Source organism: Ciona robusta, chromosome 1, assembly GCF_009617815.1.
Source record: "Ciona robusta chromosome 1, ASM961781v2".
NCBI lineage: Eukaryota > Metazoa > Chordata > Ascidiacea > Phlebobranchia > Cionidae > Ciona > Ciona robusta.
Window position 1 is genome coordinate 15422203 of NC_143235.1, and position 24284 is coordinate 15446486.

Consider the following 24284-nt stretch of genomic DNA (forward strand, 5'->3'; position numbering starts at 1 on the left):
CAAGCAACTTTGTGGTTCACTCAAATTAGTGACCACGGGGTTGGAAAGCTGCCGTCAAGGACACCACAACAGTAGCAACGTAATACTTCACCTGTACAATGGCAAGCGCCACGTCTCTATTCTGTTCAATGATAGCGTTGGTGAAACATGTCGATCCGGATTCATTCCTCATGAACGAAGCGTTCAAATCCATCAATAATTCAACGGCAGTGACGTGGCCAGCCTTGGTAGCGAGGTGGAGGGCGGTGTTCTGTTTAACAACATGTTGTTTAATGTTTAATGGTGATACGAGTAACCAATATATATTTTAAATGCGTTATTTATGACCAATATTAAAAGACTCTTTATTAACTTTTTCAAGTTATTTTACTTTATTCTTTATGGTTAACTATTCGTTGGACTTGATTTTTGTTACATATTTCATAACACTTGTTCCTGATTGTTATTTGGTTAAGAGGATCTCCCAACTTCATGAGCACTAGATCAGGGCCAGATTCACCAACAACATTATAGTTAGGTTTATTATATGAAAGCAAACAATCCACAATCTCACCCCTTCTTCCTCTATTTGGTCTATGAGGTGGAAATGGCATTCAACCAACAAACGAATCGTTTTCGTCCATCCGTTAGACGCCGCTACGTGTAGTGGGGATTCCCCCATGACGTTGCGATGAATAAGCCCACCTCTAAAATATTATCAATCAAAGAAAACATTTCCTGATCGTGTTTTTAACATTCAACAAAGATTTAGTTTAGAGATATAAGGATACGGTTTTATATTTCTGTAAATATTCATAGTTTACCAAGTGGGACAATAAAAGAGAATGAAATGTGTCCCAACTTACCCCACAAATAAAATGTGTCCCAACTTACCCCACACTACGCTACAATAAAGTTGCTCACCTATTAAGAAGAAGTTGTACGATTTTCACGTGCCCATTAGCGGCGGCGAAATGCAATGGCGTCATTCCCTTGTCGTCTTTCTCGTTGATTATATGCGGACCCTGTGTATATGTGAATACGAATCAATGAATGAAATGATACCTCTTGCAAGCAGGCACATGGTATATGACGTATGAAAAATGACATCATTGATATACCTTCTTAAGTTGCCTGCTTTATACGCAAAGGTTTTATTTACACGAACATAACAATAAATCGGGACACTTTAATCCCATTAATACATAAATACCAACATTGTAAAGCAAAGGATTGGGGAATGGGCCAACAATGGGCCTATGTCGTGCTTATATAACTACAAAACCTTAACCATATGGGATAAAAAACGATGGCCTATAAAATTGGAACGGTGATCAGTAACGTTATTCTCTATATATTAATAGATGTTAAAGTTTAATTCTAACCTGGTCACTGTCCAGTAATCTACAGCAAGCGTTGTATCTTCCGTACATTGAAGCGAAATGTAACGGGGATTGTTTGGTGTTCGTCTTCAACCTTGCGCTGACTCCCAACTGCATCAACCACTTTAAGCTTGCGAGGTTGCCTTCCTGGCACGCGTAATGTAAAGGTGTACATCCTGTGGAGTCGGGTTGTGCCATCAGGTCACCAACCGCGGGACTCTGTTTAATAAAATGCGATAATGGTGATCTATGTAGGTCAGAGTTATAGTAGGAAGAGGAAAGATGGGACACTTTTTCATTCTATTTCCCCCAAGTCATTTGGTAATAAACAAACAACATTTAAAGAATTGTAAAACCTTATTCTCACGACTCTCATAGATTGTTGTTAATTGTTTTTAACATGATAAGGATATATAAATTCGATGTACTTAAGGTGTCCCATCCCCCCCCCCCACCCAACTTAATTGTGATGATAATATTATACTCTCATAATCATCATAACAACCCCAAAAGATATGAAGTTATAAAACGATCAAGTAAAATATGTTGCTGCCACGTATATCATAACTTAAAACAGTTTTTCTGGGATTTATTTAGGGTTTTTTCAGTGTCATTCACCGTGGTATATATATGGTAAAAACGTCATTAACGTAAGGAATTGTCAGAAGAACTATAATAGAATTAAAAATGTGATCATTTTCTTCATGTTGTAATCTTATGTATCATACACCTCAACTCCGGAATTATAACACGGTTGTCAATTTGCACGCATGTGGTGACACAAACCCCACCACTTACCGAAAATACGTTGCAACAAATCTCTTTGACGTCATCAGCGCTTCGTTTCCCAACCACCTTTCTTACGTCACCACCCTTTAGCACCACTATGTGGATGAAATTCTTCTCCTCTTTGTCCTTTAGGGGGAGGTAAAGATAAACAAACATTGTGTTTTAACTACAATATACGTTTATAATGTTGAACCTCAAGCATTGAGTTGGGTTTAGCATTTTAGCACGCTTGCGTCAAAGTTGGCTCATTACCCAGTAAGGATGGATAATTAACATATGTAAATTATTTATCATCACGTGGCGGGCCAACGACAGTCGTTATAACACGGGTGATCTGTTTCATACACCTCGTGCTCGCTTACAAGTTACCACGTATGTAACTTATTTATCCTCGCATGGCGGGCAACGACAGTCGTTATAACACGGGTGTTCTGTTTCATACATCTCCTGCCAGCTTACAAGTTACCATGTATGTAACTTTGTGAGTGATTGTTTTTCTGTATGACTGGTGATTTGGACGACCCATTAGTGACCACTGGGTTGAAGCAATTGTCATTTTGTGTCATGCCCAAAGACACATACGCGCACTAAGGTAGCAGCATCGAGCTTCGAACCTTTAACTTTAGCAACTCCACATACTTACTTTAACATAAAGATTCGCGTTCAGTTCAATCAGCGCCCACACCGCGTCCCAACATTCCCTGGAGGCTGCAAGTAGAAGAGGAGTTCGTTGGTCGGCGTCCAACAATTCAGCGTCGGCTCCTTTATCGATGAGGAAGCGAATCAACGCTGGGTGGTTGAACATGGCGGCTCTGAATAAACATATACAGTATTGTAGGGGGAGACGGGACACCTTTAGCACAAAATCACCAAGTATTTCGATAATGTTTTAAACAATTAACAACGGTCTATAACTCTATAGGAGTCGTGAGGATACCGCGCACAGAACGATATAATTAGAACAATCGTAAACAAACGTGAGCAACACTAATGTTAACGTTGCTTTATAAAGTCGGTGTCGTAGTCGTCGTGGCCGAGTGGTTAAGGCGACAGACTAGAAATCTGTTGGGCTCTGCCCGCGCAGGTTCGAATCCTGCCGGCGACGCACTTTTTACATTTTTTAACACTTTTCTAAATCTAGTAACCAGCCGTAACTACAAGATGGAAACCTACACTCACTTGTGCAATGGTGAATGATCCTGTTTATCCAACATCGACAAACTTGCTCTTGCATTATCAGGAGAATAATCGAACATTAACTGAACGATTTCCAGATTCCCCTGGGAACACACCATGTGCATTGGCGTCGAATCATCAGCTTGTTTTACGTTCAATTTCGCTCCGTAACTGTAAAGATATCATTTGATAAAATATCTATAGCATAGGCTCATTATACCCCAACACCCAAGGTGCTACCATCTAGACCCCTCTGAGGCAGTTTATAGACACCCAATAATAGAGATTCTATTCTATGAGGGTGAGGTCTTCAGTGAGGCACACATGAGACCTGGGATGTAGGTCTATTACCCTAACACCCACGCGGCTACCATTGTGGGCGTATATGTCCTTGGGCAGAACACTTAACGGTAATTGCCTCAACCCAGTGGTCACTAATGGGTTGTCTAAATTGTCACCAACAAAGTTACATACATGGTAACTTGTAAGCAGGCACGAGGTGTAGGAAACAGAACACCCAAGTTATAACGACCGTCATTGCCAGGCCATGCAAGGATAAATAAGTTACATACGAGGTAACTGGTAAGCAGGCACGAGGTGTATGAAACAGAACACCCATGTTATAACGACTGTCATTGTCCCACCATGCGAGGATAAATAAGTTACATACGAGGTAACTGGTAAGCAGGCACGAGGTGTATGAAACAGAACACCCATGTTATAACGACTGTCGTTGCCACGCCATGCGAGGATAAATAAGTTACATCTCTGGTAACTTGTAAGCGGGCATGAGGTGTATGAAACAGAACACCCGTGTTATAACGACTGTCGTTGCCCGCCATGCGAGGATAAATAAGTTACATACGAGGTAACTGGTAAACAGGCACGAGGTGTATGAAACAGAACACCCGTGTTATAACGACTGTCGTTGCCCGCCATGCGAGGATAAATAAGTTACATACGAGGTAACTGGTAAGCGGGCACGAGGTGTATGAAACGAAACACCCGTGTTATAACGACTGTCATTGTCCCGCCATGCGAGGATAAATAAGTTACGTACGTGGTAACTCGTAAGCGGGCACGAGGTGCATGAAACAGAACACCTGTGTTATAATGACTGTCGTTGTCCCACCATGCGAGGATAAATAAGTTACATACGTGGTAACTTGAAGGCAGGCACGAGGTGTATGAAACGAAACACCCGTGTTATAACGACTGTCATTGTCCCGCCATGCGAGGATAAATAAGTTACGTACGAGGTAACTCGTAAGCGGGCACGAGGTGCATGAAACAGAACACCTGTGTTATAATGACTGTCGTTGTCCCACCATGCGAGGATAAATAAGTCACATACGTGGTAACTCGTAAGCAGGCACGAGGTGTATGAAACGAAACACCCGTGTTATAACGACTGTCATTGCCCCGCCATGCAAGGATAAATAAGTTACATTCATTCATTCACAATATAGCATTATTTAACATAATGTTTTTATTTATCTCTTATCTTACAATAACAGGAAATTTACAAACATAACACCCGCACACTACAATCTTACCTGAGGCAAAGTTTAATAGCGTTAACGTTTCCACCAGTAACAGCACAGTGCAGAGGGCTACAGTTCTCTTTATCGCTGAAGGAAAGCAGGGACTCACTTGAGTAGCCATACTTGGAACACCGGTTTAATAAGATCTCCATAACTCTGAATGGAAGGGTTGAGTGAATGAACAATTCTGTTCTAAATCAAGTGCTGACCTTGGCTTTATTGAAGTGGGGACCTTGGCTTTATTGAATGGGTGATTGAATAAACGTTATTTATCCTCGCATGGTTGGCAACGACAGTCGTTATAACACTGGTGTTCTGTTTCATACACCTCATGCCCGCTTACAAGTTACCACGTATGTAACTTTGTGGGTAATTGTTTTTTCGAAATTCCTTCACACGAAATTCATTTTTTCATCTATGAAATAAAGTATATTATAATTAATGATTTGTATTAAACTAACTTCTTTGATCCAGCCAATGCAGCCGTATGTAGAGGTCTGTAACCTTGACTACAAGCCATGCAAGGTTTGGCACCATTGCTTAACAACATCGTGAAAACTTTCTCATGATCTAATGAAGCTGCCACATGCATCGCTGTGAGGTTGGCGGTTCCTCGTGCGTTTAAATCAACCTGCAGAGGGATAAAAATATATACAGTAGGGTGGGGGAAGATGGGATATCTTTTTATTCTATTTTCTTTCCCATATAGTAGTAAACAAAAGAATATTTAAAGAATTATAAAACCGTATCCTCAGGAATCCCATAGATTGTTGTTAATCGTTTAAAAATCAATGAGGATCAGGATAGTGTGGGTAGGCGTCCCATCTTCCCCCAATCCAATATATGTTGTTGCCAAGTGTATAATATGGATAAATACGTCACGACAGATGTGACGTCACTGAACAATTACGTCATCACCTCACCTTGTGGTCGATCAACGCTTGTAGGGCGTTGAGCGAGTTCTTGTGCGCCGCCAAGTGGAGAGCTCCATACCCCGTGTTGTTTCTCAGGTTGGGGTCTCCCCCTTTATCGAGAAGGAACTTCACTCCAGCGGATGAATCGTTACAAACAGCCCAATGTAGGGGGGTGGACTTGTAGTCGTCGGTGGCGGAGATTACTAGAATAGGAGTAGCATATATATATATATATATTAGGGTGGGGGAATATGGGACAGCTTTATCACATAATATCTAAATATCCTGATCGTATTTTAAACAATTAACAACGGTCTGTAAAAGTCATGAGGATACGGTTTTATAATTGTTTGAGTTTTCTTTGCTTACTACTAAATGGGACGAAAAGATCGAATGAAAGGTGTCCCATCTTCCCCAGCCTATTATACGTATCAGGGATAACGTACTTGTTACATGTCTTCTTATAATAGTAGGTTTATGATGAACCTGGTAAGCAATATATAGTAGGGTTGGGTAAGGTGGAACAGCAAGTTTCATTCTCTTTTATTTATTTGAAATAAAGGACTCACGATCGCCTCCAGTGGGATAACCAAGCACGTAGTTCATGGTGGACACGTGACCAAACGCCGCCGCATGGTGGAGCACCGTGGCTCCCTTCCGGTCACGTGAGAATAATCTATCAGGGTTAGCATTGCAAAGAGCTGAAAGTTGTTTCGTCTTCCCCTGGGCGGCGATCTGGGGGAAATTGGGTGAACGAGTGATGAACGTGTGAAATAAAGTTTGAATAAATGGGTAGACATTATGTGTTGCTGGGTGTGGGAACAAAATGTTAAAGTTAAACTGAAGATCGAAACCAACTATGGTTGGAGCGCTTGTCTAAGAACAGAGAATGCTACCATTGTGGGCGTGTATGTGTCTTTAGAAAAATTCAACTCATCAGTAATGGGTTGTGCAATTTGTCTGCCATACAAAAAGTATTCACCCACAGAGTTACATACGTGGTAAATCCCATACATAACTCGTAAGCGGGCTAATACAGATTTGGGCAATAGGCCAATTACCCCGATAATAAATAAAATAGAGCTCAATCTTCAAACCGCAATGTTTCAGCATCCATACATTTAACTCCCGAATTAAACCAACCAAGTCTTAACTCGCTTTTAACCCGCAAGCTACAAGAGACTTCCGAATCTTTAACGCAATTCAAGTAAAGGTTAATCTTATTGTGTTGTTCCTAATGCGACTTAAGAAGCTTAAATCACTTCGTTGATGAATTATTAACGAAACTAAAACAAAGAGAAATCTGTAACTCGACGACAAGTTTAAAGGATTTTTTTAACCTGTGTGCATTTTACCGTGGGGTAAGATGGGTACTGTTAGTTTATAATATCCCGTATTTCCTAATTATATTTTTAATAATCAACGACGCTTTTTTAGAATAGCGGGGATATGGTTTTGTAAATATTTTTTGTTTCCACCTTACGGGACGAAAAAGAGGAATGAAAACAAGTATCTTCTTAAGATAACATAACATGTTTACTTTTGCGTGGCAAGATTAGATAAAATCATATTTTCACACATTTAGAAGCGAAATATTTAAAATCGGGCAATCTGTTTTGCTTTTTCAACACTGAGTCAATATTTAGATCAAATCTTTCAACTTTGACGAAACTAATCTTCGTTTGTTTGAAAGGTGATAAATAATAAATTATTTTCTAAGATTAGCAACGCTAAAATAACCGCGCTATGATGTGCATTGTTTGGCACGGAATATAAACATAAGCGAGAAAATATATATAGGTGGGGAAGATGGGACACAGTTTCATTCCATTTTCTCGCCCACTTGTTAGTAAACAAAGAACATTCAAAGAATTATTAAACTGTATGCTCACAACACCCATAGACCGTTGTTAATTGTTTAAAACACGATCCGGATATTTGGATTTTATGTGCTAAAGGTGTCCCATCTTCTCCCACCTCACTGTATGTAGGGTACTCGGTTACATGTATTGTTTAGGAGTTATAATCTTATTATTCTTATTGAGAAACTACACTGTAAAAGATCCACAAATTAAAAATCATTAAAGTTTATTTTTGAAAAACCCTGATGAAATTTTGCCAAACGGCAGACGAAACGTAGGGGCGAAGTCGAAAGTAAACTATGTGTGGTGTAATCAAGAGAATTCACGATTTAGCTGTAACTATGTGCGAAATAACCGTATTGCAGCCGTAACGTTTATGTCAATATGAAGTTGAAACTTTCTAGCCCGGTTCCCATAAACGAAGCATATCTTGTGTCATATCATACCACTCATGTATTCACAACATAAAACATTTGGACGCAAACATAAATCAATACGCGGTTATGGGTGGATTGGTTGGCGTTTTCAATGTATTTTAACATGCCAGTAGGTAGACAACATTTGGTGGTAAACAACCGTATGTTTACAGCTCTCATAGGAGCGTTGTTTATTGTTAAAACCACGATTAGGAAAGATGGGATATTATGTGGTAACAGTAACCCACCTTACCCCACAGTAATACAACCCCCCCCCACATACTTCCATAATCTCAACATTGACTTTCTTCTCACGACGTTCTTCGACCTCAAGTTCTTCCATCATGGAAAACTTAAACGGGGTCACGGCCCCCTCGAGGTCCTCACTTTCTGCTGACTCATCACTACGTAACTTTGGCGTCGATACGTCATACGTAGCATGACTCAGCCGAAGCAGCAAAGCTTCGAAATAATTCAGTTCCTCATGACTCTCGTATTTAACGTCTTCACCAAACCCGCTTTTAACTCGATCGTAATCTCCAGTCAGTTGTTCAGTACTCACACTCATACCCCATACACCTTTTCTCGTTGTACAATACAACACTGCGGATCGATATGTGTTTAACTCAATAGCCGTCGAAGCCGCATGGCAGACAAAATATTGGTTCAAATCAAATTTACGTTAATTTCATTCCAGGCCTCATTTCTACACTACATGCCTGATAGCAGAATATTGACTTAAGTAACCCTGTAAAAGTTAATGACTTCGGTAAACCTTCACAACATTGGCTGTTACTAATTAAACATAAAGAACCATGAACGCTGAACAAACAAATTCCCTGCACGCTACAACACAGCATATTCTGCCACTAAAACCTGGTGTGTAAGATCTTACAATCCTGTTATGTTGCCCTAAGCGATTGCCAAGCTAAACAGCAACTATAATACCTACATAAACACATTGCCACTATACCTATCTATTCTTATATAACAAAACTTTACATACAAGCTTAATGTATATCTTTATATAGTAGATTGGGGAAAGATGGGAAACCCTTTCATTCTATTTTCTAATCCCACTTAGTAGTAAACAAAGAACATTCAAAGAATTAAAACCGTATCCCTGCGACTCCCATAGATCGTTATTAACTGTTCAAAACTGGGTGATGATATTTAAATATTATGTGTTAAAGGTGTCCCACCTTCCCCCACAGTATGCTATACAAACTTATTATTTAGCCGTTAGTACTTGCTTCGCCACGCTCTGCCATAATACCTTCATGTACATTCCTTCTAACGGGTGTCATTAACGTTATCTAACATGGCCTTCTCAATATATTAGGACATGTATCTATCAACACAACTTGATTGAGTAGTTTAATTATCGCTGCAGATTTAAGGAACTGACGTCACATATCGTGACGTGAATCTTTGAACCCCTGTGACGTCACACACTACAATATTCTGCCTGCTATTCCTCACAATACACCATTGTTACGTAACAATCCACCAAGCACCGCGTTCTTTACCTTCCAACACGAAGGTACATCGACAATGAATTCGAATCGCGCACCTCGCGTTTACGCTACACGTCTATGACGTCACAGTAAACAGGTAGCAGGCAAGCGATGACATCTTTAAACAATATATTTTGTTACCACCATTTAACACAACGGACATCAGCGGCTCACAACTACTAGTAACGCTTTGTTCACCACTAAATTGGACGAGAAAATAGAATAAAAAGTATCGTCTTCCCCCGCCCTACTATACATGTTAAGACGGATAAATATACTATGGCAAACCTCGCGGCCCTTTGACGCTAAATACAAATAGTGTACAAATAGGGAAGTAGTTTAAATACATTGCAAGAAGATCTTTATCTGACTTGTCTGACCGCAACCCCACTGTTACATCCACCCTGGTATATAGGCGACCTGTATGTCGAAACGCTCGTACGCAATTAAATTCCAAAATTAAGAAAACATTCAACATGTGTGCTAGCACATCTACTTTGAATCGGGTTCGTGTTGCAATTTATTTTAAACTAAAATAAATACAAAAAGTAAGATGACATTTTTACAAATAATCGCCGAGAAAATATTAAAAAACTGACTTAATAAATTTAACATTTCAGCCTATAAAGACCGCCACAACCACCCCTTTCAACGTTGCTTCAATATCCGAACCACGCCCCCAACACACCTCCAACGCCATGTCAATCTCTTTCTCATGTATTTCCTCGTGAGATGTATCTTGGCCATCACCCACAATACCATGTACATGCCAAGCTTTCACGTCTTCCCGTCTATGGTTGATAGCAGCGATTTTAATTCCCATGTTCGATATTAATATTCAACTAATCATTGAAACCTAAAGTGTGCAACAAACACTTGTAAACTAAGATGGAAAATTTGTCAAGTCATACAGATTTTGTCAAGTCACACATAAAACAATCACCCACAAAGTTACAAACGTGTAACCTGAGATTTGTAAAGAGGTGTATGGAACAGAACACTCGAGTTGCAACGTTGTATTGCTGCTGAAATCCCTGCTCATTGCTACTTAAATAAAATCGATCATCGCCATCGTATTCGAAGACAACGACAATCGTTATAACACCTTTAACACAATAATTTATAAAAATCATGGCCAATACACCTCGTATAGACAAACCGTGATCGAAACTAAATTTAACTCGTTCCAATTTATTCAGTTGTGACTTACTCAACCTCACCCTTCATTTGAAACAACTAAAACCTTGCACAAACAACTTTGCTTAGTACAATCTTTAACCAAAGGACATTAAAACTAATTTCCAAATCTCTAAATAACCCATCGTAAAACCTATCTATACGGTGTCTATAAACTGCCTCAGTGGGGTCTATATGGTAGCACCCTGGGTGTTGGGGTAATAGACCTACATCCCAGGTCTCAGGTGTGTCTCACTGAAGACCTCACCCTTATAGAATAGAATCTCTATTATTGATTGTCTATAAACTGCCTCAGTGGGGTCTAGATGGTAGCACTCTGGGTGTTGAGGTAATAGACTGAATCTCTCTCTAACCGCACCAAAGCTAACCCACCATTCTGGCTTGGTTTAAATAAATACAATTCCCAATGACGTTTAACTCGATATCTCAATCTAATATTTATAAACATTGATTGCTTTACTATTAACATAAACTGACGTTTGAAACTCACTTTGTGTTGTTTGGTTACAGAAACATCTCGAACATTCTAGTTGTCAAATTTTACAAAACGTTGCACTAACAATATTCAAGCAATGGGCAACTATGGCTTGATACCAAACGTCCCATGCCGTCCCTGACTATGTAGTAGGGTAGGGGAAGATGGGACAGCATTTCATTTTTTAGTCCCTTTTGGTAGTAAACAAAACATTTAAAGAAATATAAAACCATATCCTCACGACTCCCATAGACCGTTGTTAATTGTTTAAAATCATCAGAATATTTGGATATTATTTTCTAAAGGTGTCCCATCTTCCCCCACCCTACTATATATTGTGCCTCGCTCATATAAAACCACCACTTGCATTTTATCTATAAAACCGCGAATTTCAACTAAAATTAAAACCATCAATATGTAACTAACAACGCCCATGTTACTGGGTCTATACTGTAGGTAGATTCTACCATCGTGAAAGAACTCAGTTTCCAGAAATACTTTTCTACGAACTTTCCATAAACAAACCGACCGCCAGCACCACACGCGCTGCAACTCCTATAGACTCTCGATAGCACCAAGAAAAAAAAAATTTTTTTAAATATTTTTACAACAATATATTTTTTCTCGTGGTCTCATTGAATTTTTCTCCCAAATACTTTAATATTTCCGCCAACACAACGCGTCATCCTAATACATCCTATTTAATTTATATCGTGTTGCTGTCAGCCATAATACAGAGACAATTTCCGGAAGAAATGAACCGGATTTAATTTATTTTAAAATATTTTAAATTTCCGCAGCGAATAAACATTTTAAATTAACTGTTGTTGCTTCCACGTATATTTTAAATCTGAAACGAACGTCTTCGGCAATTGTTAAATAAACAATATACACTGATTCATTCACTCATTTTATCTATTATTTTATTCTTGAACCCTTTTTCATTGTTTGTCACTCCTTCATTTATTCATTAATTCATCAGCTTGTCTATTTTCCATTCGTTCGTTCAGGTGTTGTAATCTTGCCCGAAAATCTTTCACATTCAAATACAATTTTATCTTTACAATCCCCCCCCTCCCCTTCCATACGCACCAACCCCCCTCCCCTCCCTACCCTATGCTCGCCTCATTACATAAAGTTAAATCTCCTTGCTCGTCGCTTGTGGTTAAGAAGACAATTCTCGACGATCGATTTTCCAGCAACTTATTCTAATTTGTTCCGGGAAGATTTTATGAAAGGAGTCGTATTCGCGTGGCAGAACATGATTGCCACGTTGGGGTAATACATTAAAACCACTATCTTGAAGAAATAACAGGAACTGAACAGATAATAATTCTAAACGTTCCAATTACGATGTTGTGCCAACCAAACCTCTAGTTATCACTCCAAGTTTTCATCAATTATTCATAACGATGTTTCTCCGCGAGTTTACATTAAATTTTCATTGTCCGATTGTAATCTGGGACGACGCGTGCTGTGTTAGCGAACAGCGCGATTGTTCGGAAATAATTTATTAAGCAACATTGGGTAATGTGACGTAACACAAGGAAACAATTACCGCTTCTCCCTCCAAAGAAAGATTGATTATTCGAACATAATAGAAACCGCGAGACTTGTCTATAGTTGTTTAAAAGTCGGAGTATTGTGTTTGAATTCTATTATTCCATCCATTGTTGCTTTGCAGTTGATTTATCGCTACTTCGCGTTTCGGTTGTGACGTCACTATACAGATTATTGAGCAACACAAGATCGCTTTTATTTTATGACTTTTTATACAAACAAGTTGCATTCATTCAACAAATTCATTTATTCATAACCTTTATATTGAAGCATGGCGCCCTCTATAATATGTTATAGAGGGCGCCATGTATTGAAGCTTATAAACGAAAACCGATCCCTTTAATCGACAGCCGAAACATAACACGGTGTCTCATGTTATAGAAATACAACGCAGGTAATGAATTATACAAACACCTTTCACCATGAGGTTATATTAGGTGGTGGTGAAATAATTGATGTCGTTTCAACGAATTTGAGACGAAACCTAAAATAATATTTATTCTTTGATCTAACTAGAATATATATAGTTTCTAGTCTTGTTACATCATAAGTTTTGTTTAAACGAAATTTGTATTTTCATAAAAGAGCGTTGTTAAGTGTTAAAAACTCGATTGGAAAATACGGGACAATATGAGCTGGTATCCCATCTTACCCCACAGAACCATGCCACCCAACGCTAGTATAGAGGTATACCCACCACGTGTGGCTTGCTGGTCGGCGATCGATCAACATTAATAGGGAATAAACCATCAACATGATCCCCGCTATATTGCGTTCGGTTGCGAAACTAATCTAGGTTGCAATGCAAAACAAACATGACGTTGCAATATTCGAACGGAAGTTACGTGGACAAGGATGACGGAGCAAAATTACGAAACCTTGAATCATGATAAACAACCCCAGGTGTGACGTAATAATAGCATTTACCGTGACACGCTTCGCGGTGAAGGCGGTTATTAGAGATTATTAAATTGAAAAATGGTTTTGTTATAAACGTCGCGAAACGACAAATTTTTGGATCACCTAATGACAAAACATAAAAATGATGGAGAATAGGTTTATGTGGGAAAAGCGAATTAAATATTCCATTTTTTTGGTCCTGTGTTATAACGAGTGTTGTTGCTCTGCCACACAATGTAAAAATAGTTGCATTCATCCATAAATACGTCACGAGACTACATACGTCATTATATGACGCAATATATAGAAATAACGTAATGTAAAGAATGAGGTTTATATTTTAAACATACAAAACAAGCGAAATTTATATTTGGGGCTTTGTGTTCAACTTGACATATGGTTTATAATGTTGAATGAACGTACTGTTTCATGATTGAAACCAAATATCTGTAAAATTTAACTTCCAAATATCTTGCAAAGTATCTTGAACATATATAGAAAAACTTTCTCAAAGAGAATAGAAAGTACAATATATATATATAGTAGGATGGGAGAAGATGGGACACCTTTTCATTCTATTTTCTCGTACATTTTGGTAGTAAACAAAGAACATTCAAAGAATTATAAAACCTTGTCCTCGCGACTTTCATAGGCCGTTGTTAATTGTTTAAAACACGATCAGGATATTTATATATTTTGTGCAAAAGGTGTCCCATCCTCCCCCACCCCACTATATTATACTTTCTATACTATATGTATAGTTAGTGGTATACAGTTGTGTGGGAGAAATAGGAGTTAAATTCCAACGATATTTGGTCAGTTACGGGTCAACTGTCGCCTACATCTCAGATTCCCTGGCATGACTAGCCGTAAAAATAGTTGATTTATTGAGATATGGTCTTATAACATCTGGTTTGTTGAAACCAAATAACGCCGTATGTCATATTTTACAAACCATATAGAATCTAAACAAACAATATCCAAGAAGCGACGATTTAAGTTTATTTACATAAGTGATATCACCCATTTACCGGCTGCCATTAAAGTCCATCATATATAATCTAAAACTGTTTATAAAATACTGAATTATCTGATATTGATTTTACTGGAATGCGTGTGTTTATGACGACATATAGGGTCTTTCATGACGTAACAGCTTCGATTATTGGTAAACAAAGTCAAGAGTTAGGAGAAATCTTTTGTGACCATGGATATTTTAATGTTTGAAATATAATGTTTAAATTGCTATTGTAGCAAAAAATATACGAATTTTTATCAATATACTGTAGAGGTAGCATTGTACATCAAGTCAAATCGTAGTTTTAATGATTTAAAGTCTAACTTTTTAGTTGTTTTGTCTTTTGTATAAAATATGAAGTTTGTGAAGCTTATAAAATGAGCAGAAATTCAAATATTTTGCAAAATTCAACCAAGTTAAATGGTGACCCAGGGTTGAGAAGCATTGGTGTAATAAATACATATAGTAGGGTAGGGAAGATGGGACACATTTTTATTCTATTTCTCGTCCCATTAGGTAGTAAACAAAGATCATTTAAAAAAATTATGAAACCGTGTCCTCACGGCTCCCATAGACCGTTGTTAATTGTTAAAAACACGATCAGGATATTTGGATATTATGTACAAAAGGTGTCACATCTTCCCCCAGAGTAATATATAGTAGGGTGGGGGGAGATGGGACACATTTTTATTCTATTTTCTCGTCTCATTAGGTAGTAAACAAAAATCATTTAAAAAATTTATGAAACCGTATCCTCACGACTCCCATAGACCGTTGTTAATTGTTAAAAACACGATCAGGATATTTATATATTATGTACCAAAGGTGTCACATCTTCTCCCACCTCACTATATACCCCATGTTGGGCCCCTCATATAATATGCACAAATATATCAACCCAACGAACCTTGAACGCATAATCCGGCCCATCAGAAATCAAACATAAATCGTTCGAATCAATCGACGTTTCCTGCATTTGAACACCTCTGCCTTTGTTGCCGTTTTCTAAGAAAACAATGTTTTTCAACTATTGTTATCATATTTTAAACTATAGTGTAGTAACATACCATAATATATGGAATACGGTAGCATAAATTGAAATAATTAAATCAACGGCAATTAGCAGAAAAACTACAGTCGTTAAAATGGGCCATTGCTGGTCTAAACTACTTGAGCAAAACGTGGCTTTTCAACCCAACCGTAATTACCAGCCGAATATGCATGCATAAAATCGATTGGGGTAAGATGGTCCATGTTTTCTTTTATCGTCCCATTTGGTAATAAACAAAGTACATTTACAAAACTAACGTTTCCTTTAGACTCTAAAATAGCATTGTTAAAAACATGATCGTGGTATATGGGATACTCTGTGGTTACTGTATCTCCCTTTAATTTCATTTTATTTATTCTGCTTTCTACTATTAGGACCTTGCTGCATGACTATGTACAGATAACTGGCTCACGTTGACCACCTACCACCCAAGGGTTTAATGTGACAACGTCTGCTATAGAGCTTTTATAAGTGTCGGTAAAACAATAAGCCAGCTGTATCACATTACATTGTCATTGAATAGAACGTTGTATAAACGGCGATTAATTAACTACGGAGACGAGGTGGAACACTCGTGTTGGTATATCTAGGGTTCGCCCGCCACGTGAAGATAAATTCGTAAAATAAAGGAATGAGAGAGTATTAGTGATCACCAGGTTGCGCGCAATCTATTTTCCCAATACAATCGACCAATTGTAGCAATTGCCGTACAATGTTTTGCACAATAAGAATACAAACAATTCACTCATCCAATAAATACATAAAACAATGCAGTTATAATTCACCCATTAAACAAAAATAACATAAACTTTAATGGTTACAGCTTGTATTTACCTGCCCAGCCCAAACATGCAGCGCACGTACATTGCTTGTCATGTTTCAACCGCTCAAGATCGGGAAAGGAATATTTGGAAGGTCGAGGCGACGACTTCGAAATTCTCCCAAGACTCGGTGAATTCTGCTGTGATTGGCGTTTCGTCACCCGCACTACGTCACGAACAGCCTGCGGTGGGAAGAGTTTTATAGTTCAGTAATATTTTATTCAAAATTTGGAATCCGTTCCAATGTTTTCGTCTCCGATTTTGACTCACACCGGTTCATGATGAATTATAAATGACGTCGCTACAACTTATAAACATTTTTCATTTTATATGTGCGAGGTCTTCAGTGAGACACACCTGAGACCTGGGATGTAGGTATATTACCCGAACACCCAGGGTGCTACCATATAAACCCCACTGAGGCAGTTTATAGACACTCAATAATAGAGATTCTATTTAATAAAGGTTGGGGTTTTCAGTGAGGCGTAGAAAATATGCAACGATAAAAAAAACATGGACCATTTCCCAAACTACTACGGTGGAATTTCTACGCCAAAACGCGTATAGACTTGGGATTTACATTTTTCATTCAAATACGCTTGAATTGGTCCATTACCCAACATTAAGCTTGGTAAAGTTGCAACATGAGGTATGTAACACCTGTGTTATAACGAAGGATAAATAAGGTACATACGTGGTAACTTGTAAGCGGGCACGAGGTGTATGAAACAGAACACCCGTGTTATAACGACTGTCGTTGCCCCACCATGCGAGGATAAATAAGTTACATACGTGGTAACTTGTAAGCGGGCATGAGGTGTATGAAACAGAACACCCGTGTTATGACTGTCGTTGTCACGCCATGCGAGGATAAACAAGGCCACCACCTACCCTGAATATCCTTGTGCCACTACTTCTACGAGCAGTTGGCGTTCCATCCGAAGGCACAACAAATATGTCAGGTTTCATAAGTGACGCGCTTTCCTCGGTGACTGTTTGGTTGATCGAACTTTGAGAAAACTCGGTCAGTTTCACTCGGTTAGGTTTCCCCTTGTCACACATAGCTGCTACCAACCTATATTGATCAAGGCATAAAGAAAACATAACATAAGTAGCTATCTCCTCGACTACGATAGTAAGGAATCAAATTATATAACTGTTTTTTTGTCTGCTAAGTGAAGCGACCAAGCTTCTTTCTTCCAGCTAAATGCGTTTAACTCAAATCATGTGTTTGTCGCTATATCCTGTCCTACTGTTTCAACTATTCTTCAATCTTCGCTACCATAATCTGTATAAACCGTAATAAGATTAAAACAACAAAGCGGAAGAATTACCAACAAACAACAACCATTAAACCCACCACGTTAAACTACCCAAGAAAACAATGGCCACAACAAACGGTGGCGACCAACTTGTGTTTTACTTCGAGGCTAGAAGCGTAAAGAACGCGGCAAACACAATCCTCGCTTGGCTGGAACCGACGTTTCTCGTTCCGCCGTTGAAACCTTGGTTTGTGCTTAAGGTAGGAATGCCTTGGAACGTTGTGTTGACATACGATAAGTCGTTTAAAATGCAATATTACACTGTGTTGATATATATAGCAGGTTGGGGCAAGATGGAACACGTCTTCAATTAGTTTTATCGTCCCAAACAAAGACTATTTACAGAACGATGCTTGCGACTCCAAAGAAGAGCGTTGTTAATTGTTAAAACACGATCGCGAAATATTGGATATTATGTTCTAATGGTATCCTATCTTGCCCCACAGTAATATATACAAATGTTAATATAAAGATATAACTCCCCGCCCCAGGATACAGCATGGCATGTAATCTGAGCCAATTTAAACTTAATAAGCTTACACCTTTTGTCACATACTGTGTGTCTCATGTTTTACTTTATTGAAAACAAACGTCATATAACCTCCCTGGCTTCAACTACTGCTTTTATATTGAACGTCTTGAACTTATTTCAGTGAATTCAGATGGAAATAAACTAAACAATCCAGACAGCAGACTTCTTTTTCCCTGGACTTCCTTTCCAAATTAAATTCCTTTATTTATATTGACTGTCTGTCTGTTTGGATCCCACTGCATTTCATTCATTTCCTTCCTACAGCATTGTACCGGCCGTTGTACAACTGCCCGCTTTCATACGAACTCGATCAGATATAAATTTAATTTTCGCTTTGACTGTGCGATTATGACGTCATAGCCGGTTAATTTATGACAGCGCCGCGTCGTAATCTCACAATCGCTGGTCTATTCCTAAACAAACGTTAATTACCTCACGTGCGTCGGCGGTTAGGCATGAATATTTATATTGTACAGTTGGTTTTGCAGCCACGCTTTTATCCGACACTTTTACTCAAATAGTTTTCACTCATAAATTGTTTCAACGACTGTCGTTTTATTAATTCTTTTCTCTTCGTTGTTTTAACTGACTTGACCTTCGCTACTTTATTCGAAGAGATAAACAACTATCATGGCATGTTCCACTCACCAACCAAACCCACCCAACCACCTTCCCGCAGCCACACCAAGTTATAATGAAGCGTGGCAACAACTCATGACAATTTATCCTCTCATCCCCCAAGCCATATCATTACTCAGCATATATGGCCTTATCTAATCTTTCCCTTTCAAGCGTCGCAAAATAAACATGAATTTGAAAGCAACAAAACCAAAGCGTCCAAACAACCCCAGCAACCACCCTACACAGAAATTTTACGCATGCAAAATACTCCCATATCCAATCTCGATGACCGATCTATTTTCTTAAAGTTTCCATAATAAACAAACTATAACGACAACAAAACATTGAAACAACTTTTTCACACAAACTCGTTGCAAGATTTATCGACGTGATAACTTCCTATTAAAATTCAATTTACTCTATGCTGTTTCCTTTAAGTGTCGTAAAATAAACATATATAATACAATGGTGGTAGCAATGTACCATCTTACCCTACCTTAGTAAATTCAAACCCACCAACCATTTGATCAACTTTAACAACTTGTTACCCAGCACCAGTGTAAAAATATCAGTTTATAAACGAAACAAGTTACTGAATTATTTATTTACATAAAGTTTTGTAGAATCAACATTAAAGCAACAAAACAACGAATATGAACCACACATTCTACACACTACACCTACAAAACAGCTTAAACCTAAAAAAACTTTGGTTCAGTAGCTTTCTACTTCATTCAAGCTTTGCAAAGTAAACATAGATTTAAAGCAACCAGGTTATTTTAACTAACACATGCTATACGGCAACACTCGTGCAAAATACCCAGATATTACATTCGCGACGTCGCACATATCACCGGCAATTGTTTGTTGTGTGTAAATAAAGTAGTGATTGACTACCATGCGCACGGCACCGATCATTAAGAACACGTCGGCGTTTGGGGTCAATTAAAAATAATGTTAAAAACAAGTTTTTTTTTAATTAGCAGCCGCGCTTTTTTGACTCTCTTCTGTATTTTATTCCCGTATCGTGTTTTAATGACAGTCGTTTGCTGCTAATTTTCTTCTTTTTCTCTTTGTTGTTTTAATTTATCTGATCTTCGCTTTTGTATTTGAAGAAACACACAATGTACGTAACAGCACAGAAATACACGCACGTAGTTCCACAATCATAGTTACACTATAACAAAGCAACACAAATGATGCAATTCAACGACTTATTTGAACTTTTAATATTTCCGCAACGAACCCCTGACTTTCATAAACGCGTGGCGACCTTTAGTGACCATGCTTTGTAAATATTTCCGACCATGCAAGTCGCTCGTGAGCAAATTCAAGTGAATGTAACTTTATATTCCCACGTGTGACATGGAGAGGAAACGAAAGTCGTTGTGACACGGGTAATAATAAGCCTCGAACCTGGTATCCACTGGTTAAGATATAAGAACTAGAAACGCTTGTATTTGCTTTTTTAATGTTTCCATGATCAAAGTTTACCACATAATAACTAATACCGGCGCCGTGGCATAGGTAATGGGTTCAGGGCTCGTCGCTGCTACCATTGTGGGCGTATGTGTCATGGTAACTCGTAAGCTGGCACAAGGTGTTAAACCCATGTTATAACGACTGTCGTTTTAGAGGATATTACATTCATTCAATAAAGAAGATGATTTATTCACAAATAATAACAAACATATTATAATAACATTCCATAAAACAAGTGATTGTTAGCAAGACAATACTTATTGTTTCATCATAATGCATTCAACACAGTGATAATAACAGATGACATGTAGGTCACTTTCCCGTGCCCTGGATCACCCATGCTTTCTGGCACAATGGACACCTGTTGTTTTGTTCCACCCATAAAGCCATGCAGCAATTATGGAATGAATGATTGCATTCGCCCCAAACTACAACGCATTCGTCTTGTTTGTTATCTGCTTGGCAACGTAAACAAGCATCTGTGGAATAAACATGGTTAGAAGGTGTGGATGTATTTTGAATATTTTTTTGGGTAAAGATACTTTCAATTGATCCAACCCAGTCATTAATCGATTGTCTAAATTGTCACCCATACATAAAAACAATCACCCATAAAGTTGCATACGTGGTGTCGTATAAGCTGGCACGAGGTGTATGTTGCCGCTCCCATGTGAGGATAAATAAGCTGCCCTCAATAACTACACTCTAAGTTACACTCATGGCAACTCATAAGGTGGCACGAGAACAACCGAACATAACACAGAAATTAGGCTTGCAAAATAAAACACATGTCAGATGTTCCCCTATAAACCAACACCCCCAAACTCACCCATAACTTGCACTCGACATATAGCGCATGTATCGCACTCCACATCCCAGTTCCACACCGCCACTGCATTCCATTTCTTCAATGTAAACAACTGTGTGGGTTTCTCGTGTGCATTATCGCTGGCATCGTCAGCCATATCTTAACCTGGAATTTAAACAAGCAAGTATTATAATTCATACGAACCACCCGTTTGACATAGAAAGCAAATACTATGGTATAATCTGTGGAAACTGCAATAACACCAACAAATTCAAGCATGAAATAACAAACACATATCTGATATGCTTTCGAAGCCTGTAAGCATTGAAAAAAATACAAAGATTTTGACTTAAGAACACTGAACTGCAAACTATGATACAATTTAATCTAACAGGTTACTTGTACTAAAGGGTGTAACTTAATTTCAACAGAAAAGCTTCAATAAAACTGCTTTAAAGTCGAAAACTTAATTTCAAATATGATTGCCAAATTTCCGCAAATGCACAATGTTTAGAAAAAATGGAAAAATTGAACTTTTGATATCATTTTACTGCAAATATTTAAAGTTCGTCTTTAATTTGCGACTCAGTTGGGGTTGGGGGTATTGGCTGTGGTTGTGCCTCAGGGGGGGCTGTTGGAGTCGCTGTTTGCGCTGTAGGGGTGGCTGTTGAAGTCGCTTGTTTTGTTCCGTACATTTCCTTGTCATCGTCGGCGAACCATTCGTTGTAAACATCATACGCGTTTATTTCCCAGTGTTTATGGAACGATATGGGTTGTTGGTTGGAGAGGTAACCATCCGAATAATCAACCGGCCTCGCTTGGTGGAACAAAGGAGAATGAACGACAGGCACCCCAACATTGAATGAAAAACATTGTCCTAAATACATGTCATCAGGTGTACTGATACTTGGGCAACTACATTCATGTTTGAACCAAGCACTTACCGCCCCCCTACTCATAACCATACTTCCCCCACCAGTTATATATCCATACCCGTATCCCTTGTTAAGGCCATACCCATATCTCTCGCCCAATACAATGGGGGAATTGTGATTATAGCAGTTTAGTAACTTTACCATTCGAGACACCCCAATAATTGAGTCATCATCCGCGATAACGAGCCATTTTAAATGTTTCATTTCATCTTTTTTATAGAAATCTTTAATAATAACTTCCATTTTGCCGCAATGTCCAGTAGGTGTGTTTTGCACCCCACAGTCTATTGTTGGTACAGTAGGGTCGCTAACATTGCTGTAGTAAGTGATGTGTTTAACGTATGGTCCCCATGTTTTTTTCACTACTTGTACACGATCCTTATGAAACTTCTTTGTAGTTTTAACACTGATTTGAACATCATCTAAGCTAACCTCATGCCCACAGTCGTGCAGCGTGGGGTCCACAAACGTAGCGCATACATCACCCTTTACCCCACCACACAACTCCGACACGCAAGTCAACTTCACCCCGATGTTCTTGTCCATGTACATAGCTATCTCATGTTTCACATCGATCTGGAAGTCCATGTTTTGATCGTTGCCGTCGTATTCGACAGCCACGACTTTTAGCAATGCTCGACTCATAAGCCAACCGGAGTCGAAGTCAGGATATTTAAAATCTTTAACTTTCCCATCGAAGAAAGCATAATGATGGATGATGGTGGGAAAATTATCAAATAAGCATCTTCCCATGAATAGTTTGTCCTCACGGTTATACTTGGGCAAAATATCTTTCATTAAAACCTTCATGTCAACTTGTGTGTCTTCCTCAATAAACATAACCCAGTCAAAATTATCGGCGTATTTTCGCGATAAGTCCGGCACAATAGGCAGAACCACCCAAGCTTGTTCTATCGGCCATTCTCTGTGTAGAAGCAACACCTGTGCATTGAGACTTGATTTTGCAATCTGTTGATCAAGGTTGGTTTTCCTCTGCTCAGCTAAGTCATGGTGCCACTGATTGGTTTGGCTTCTTATAACGACCAATAAAGATACTTCAGCGTCGTTTGCTTCTGCTACACTTGCAATGAAACTAAACGAAAATGTGGCAACAAACGCAAAAAGTAAAATATGTTTTAACATTTCAGTGGACCTTAAACCCTGCAGAAAAATAAAGTTTTTCTTTTTATTAATAGTTATAAATGAAACAGGTTGTAAATGTAGTAGGTACCTCGTACCAATTTACAAATTGTCAGCCTAATAAAGCTGCATATGTTGTAACTTGTAAGCTTGCGTGATATCGGTATGTATGAAATAAGACACCCGTGTTATAAAACGTATGTTTTTCTGCCATGCCAGGATAAATATGTCAAAATAACCCAAAAACTTCCTCGCTGTTCTAACATAACGCCACAATAATATACAAAATTTGTTTTTATTCAAACACTTTTACTCAAGTAGTTTTTACCCATAGTGTTTTGACGATTGTCGTTTTGCTGCTAATTCACTTCATTGTTTTAATTAAGACTGCATTGTTTTAACGATAGATGAACTTCTGTTCTTCATTATGACGTCACAGACTTATTCTAGATCTCTGCAGCGACGTCTCGACTTCGCTAAAAAGCCACGCGGCAACCACAGAATGGTGGACACTGGTTTCGGTGTTTACAGTTAACTAAACACAATTTCAACCACAAAATGTAACTAACTATAAAAACAAATTCGGTTTTAGAAGATTAAAGAGACATGACTTTCTTTTTACCATAATACATTTTACATGCTAATTTTAAAATATCGTTTTCATTTTTAAAAAAGATTTCTATAAAGTTTATCAGCTTAGGTACTTCCCCATTGGTGAAGAAGATTTATAAACAAAAAATATTTTATTAAAACAAAAATTTAAAACAAATAAAAGAAGATAATTTACAAAAGAGTGACAGTCTGTAAAACATTCTCAATAAAAATAAATATTTTAAACAAAAC

General features: G+C 38.3%; 3 protein-coding genes and 1 non-coding gene across 8 annotated transcripts in view; 1 reads left to right on the top strand and 3 right to left on the bottom strand.

Moving 5' to 3' along the window:
• LOC149743700 (transient receptor potential cation channel subfamily A member 1-like) overlaps positions 1 to 18588 on the bottom strand; it is a 35343-nt gene extending 16755 nt beyond the window's left edge. Inside the window, exons 1-14 of one of the 5 annotated variants that reach the window (XM_089884173.1) lie at positions 17493 to 18580; positions 16615 to 16783; positions 15637 to 15734; positions 6354 to 6519; positions 5794 to 5987; positions 5332 to 5501; positions 4883 to 5026; positions 3330 to 3497; positions 2794 to 2962; positions 2160 to 2276; positions 1365 to 1580; positions 904 to 1004; positions 554 to 686; positions 92 to 250 (exon numbers count right to left, since the gene is read on the bottom strand). In XM_089884173.1, coding sequence (XP_089740299.1) covers positions 92 to 250; positions 554 to 686; positions 904 to 1004; positions 1365 to 1580; positions 2160 to 2276; positions 2794 to 2962; positions 3330 to 3497; positions 4883 to 5026; positions 5332 to 5501; positions 5794 to 5987; positions 6354 to 6519; positions 15637 to 15734; positions 16615 to 16783; positions 17493 to 17705 — 2217 coding nt within the window. In that variant the 5' untranslated portion in view covers positions 17706 to 18580. The other 4 variants (XM_089884179.1, XM_089884186.1, XM_089884204.1 and 1 more) reach the window with 4 other exon arrangements.
• On the top strand, positions 3174 to 3255 carry Trnas-aga (transfer RNA serine (anticodon AGA)). Its single transcript has one exon. It is a non-coding gene; the product is annotated as a tRNA-Ser (tRNA).
• A 2138-nt stretch (positions 18589 to 20726) lies between the features above and the next one.
• On the bottom strand, positions 20727 to 21533 carry LOC149743703 (RING-box protein 2-like). The gene is made up of 2 exons (XM_089884370.1): positions 21388 to 21533; positions 20727 to 21037 (listed from the first exon to the last, which is right to left on the bottom strand). Exons 1-2 carry the CDS (start codon positions 21521 to 21523, stop codon positions 20871 to 20873), a joined length of 303 nt encoding a protein of 100 aa, XP_089740496.1. The 5' UTR covers positions 21524 to 21533; the 3' UTR covers positions 20727 to 20870.
• LOC149743704 (beta-1,3-glucosyltransferase-like) lies at positions 21532 to 23488 on the bottom strand. The gene has a single exon (XM_089884274.1). It carries the CDS (start codon positions 23442 to 23444, stop codon positions 21927 to 21929), a length of 1518 nt encoding a protein of 505 aa, XP_089740400.1. The 5' UTR covers positions 23445 to 23488; the 3' UTR covers positions 21532 to 21926.
• Between the last annotated feature and the right edge of the window lie 796 nt (positions 23489 to 24284).

Coding starts and splice junctions, on each gene's coding strand:
- LOC149743703 (XM_089884370.1), bottom strand. CDS start 21,523: ATGGCTGACGATGCCAGCGATAATGCACACGAGAAACCCACACAGTTG. Junction 21,038..21,387: donor ATGTCGAGTGCAAGTTATGG/GTGAGTTTGGGG, acceptor TTTATTCCACAG/ATGCTTGTTTACGTTGCCAA.
- LOC149743704 (XM_089884274.1), bottom strand. CDS start 23,444: ATGTTAAAACATATTTTACTTTTTGCGTTTGTTGCCACATTTTCGTTT.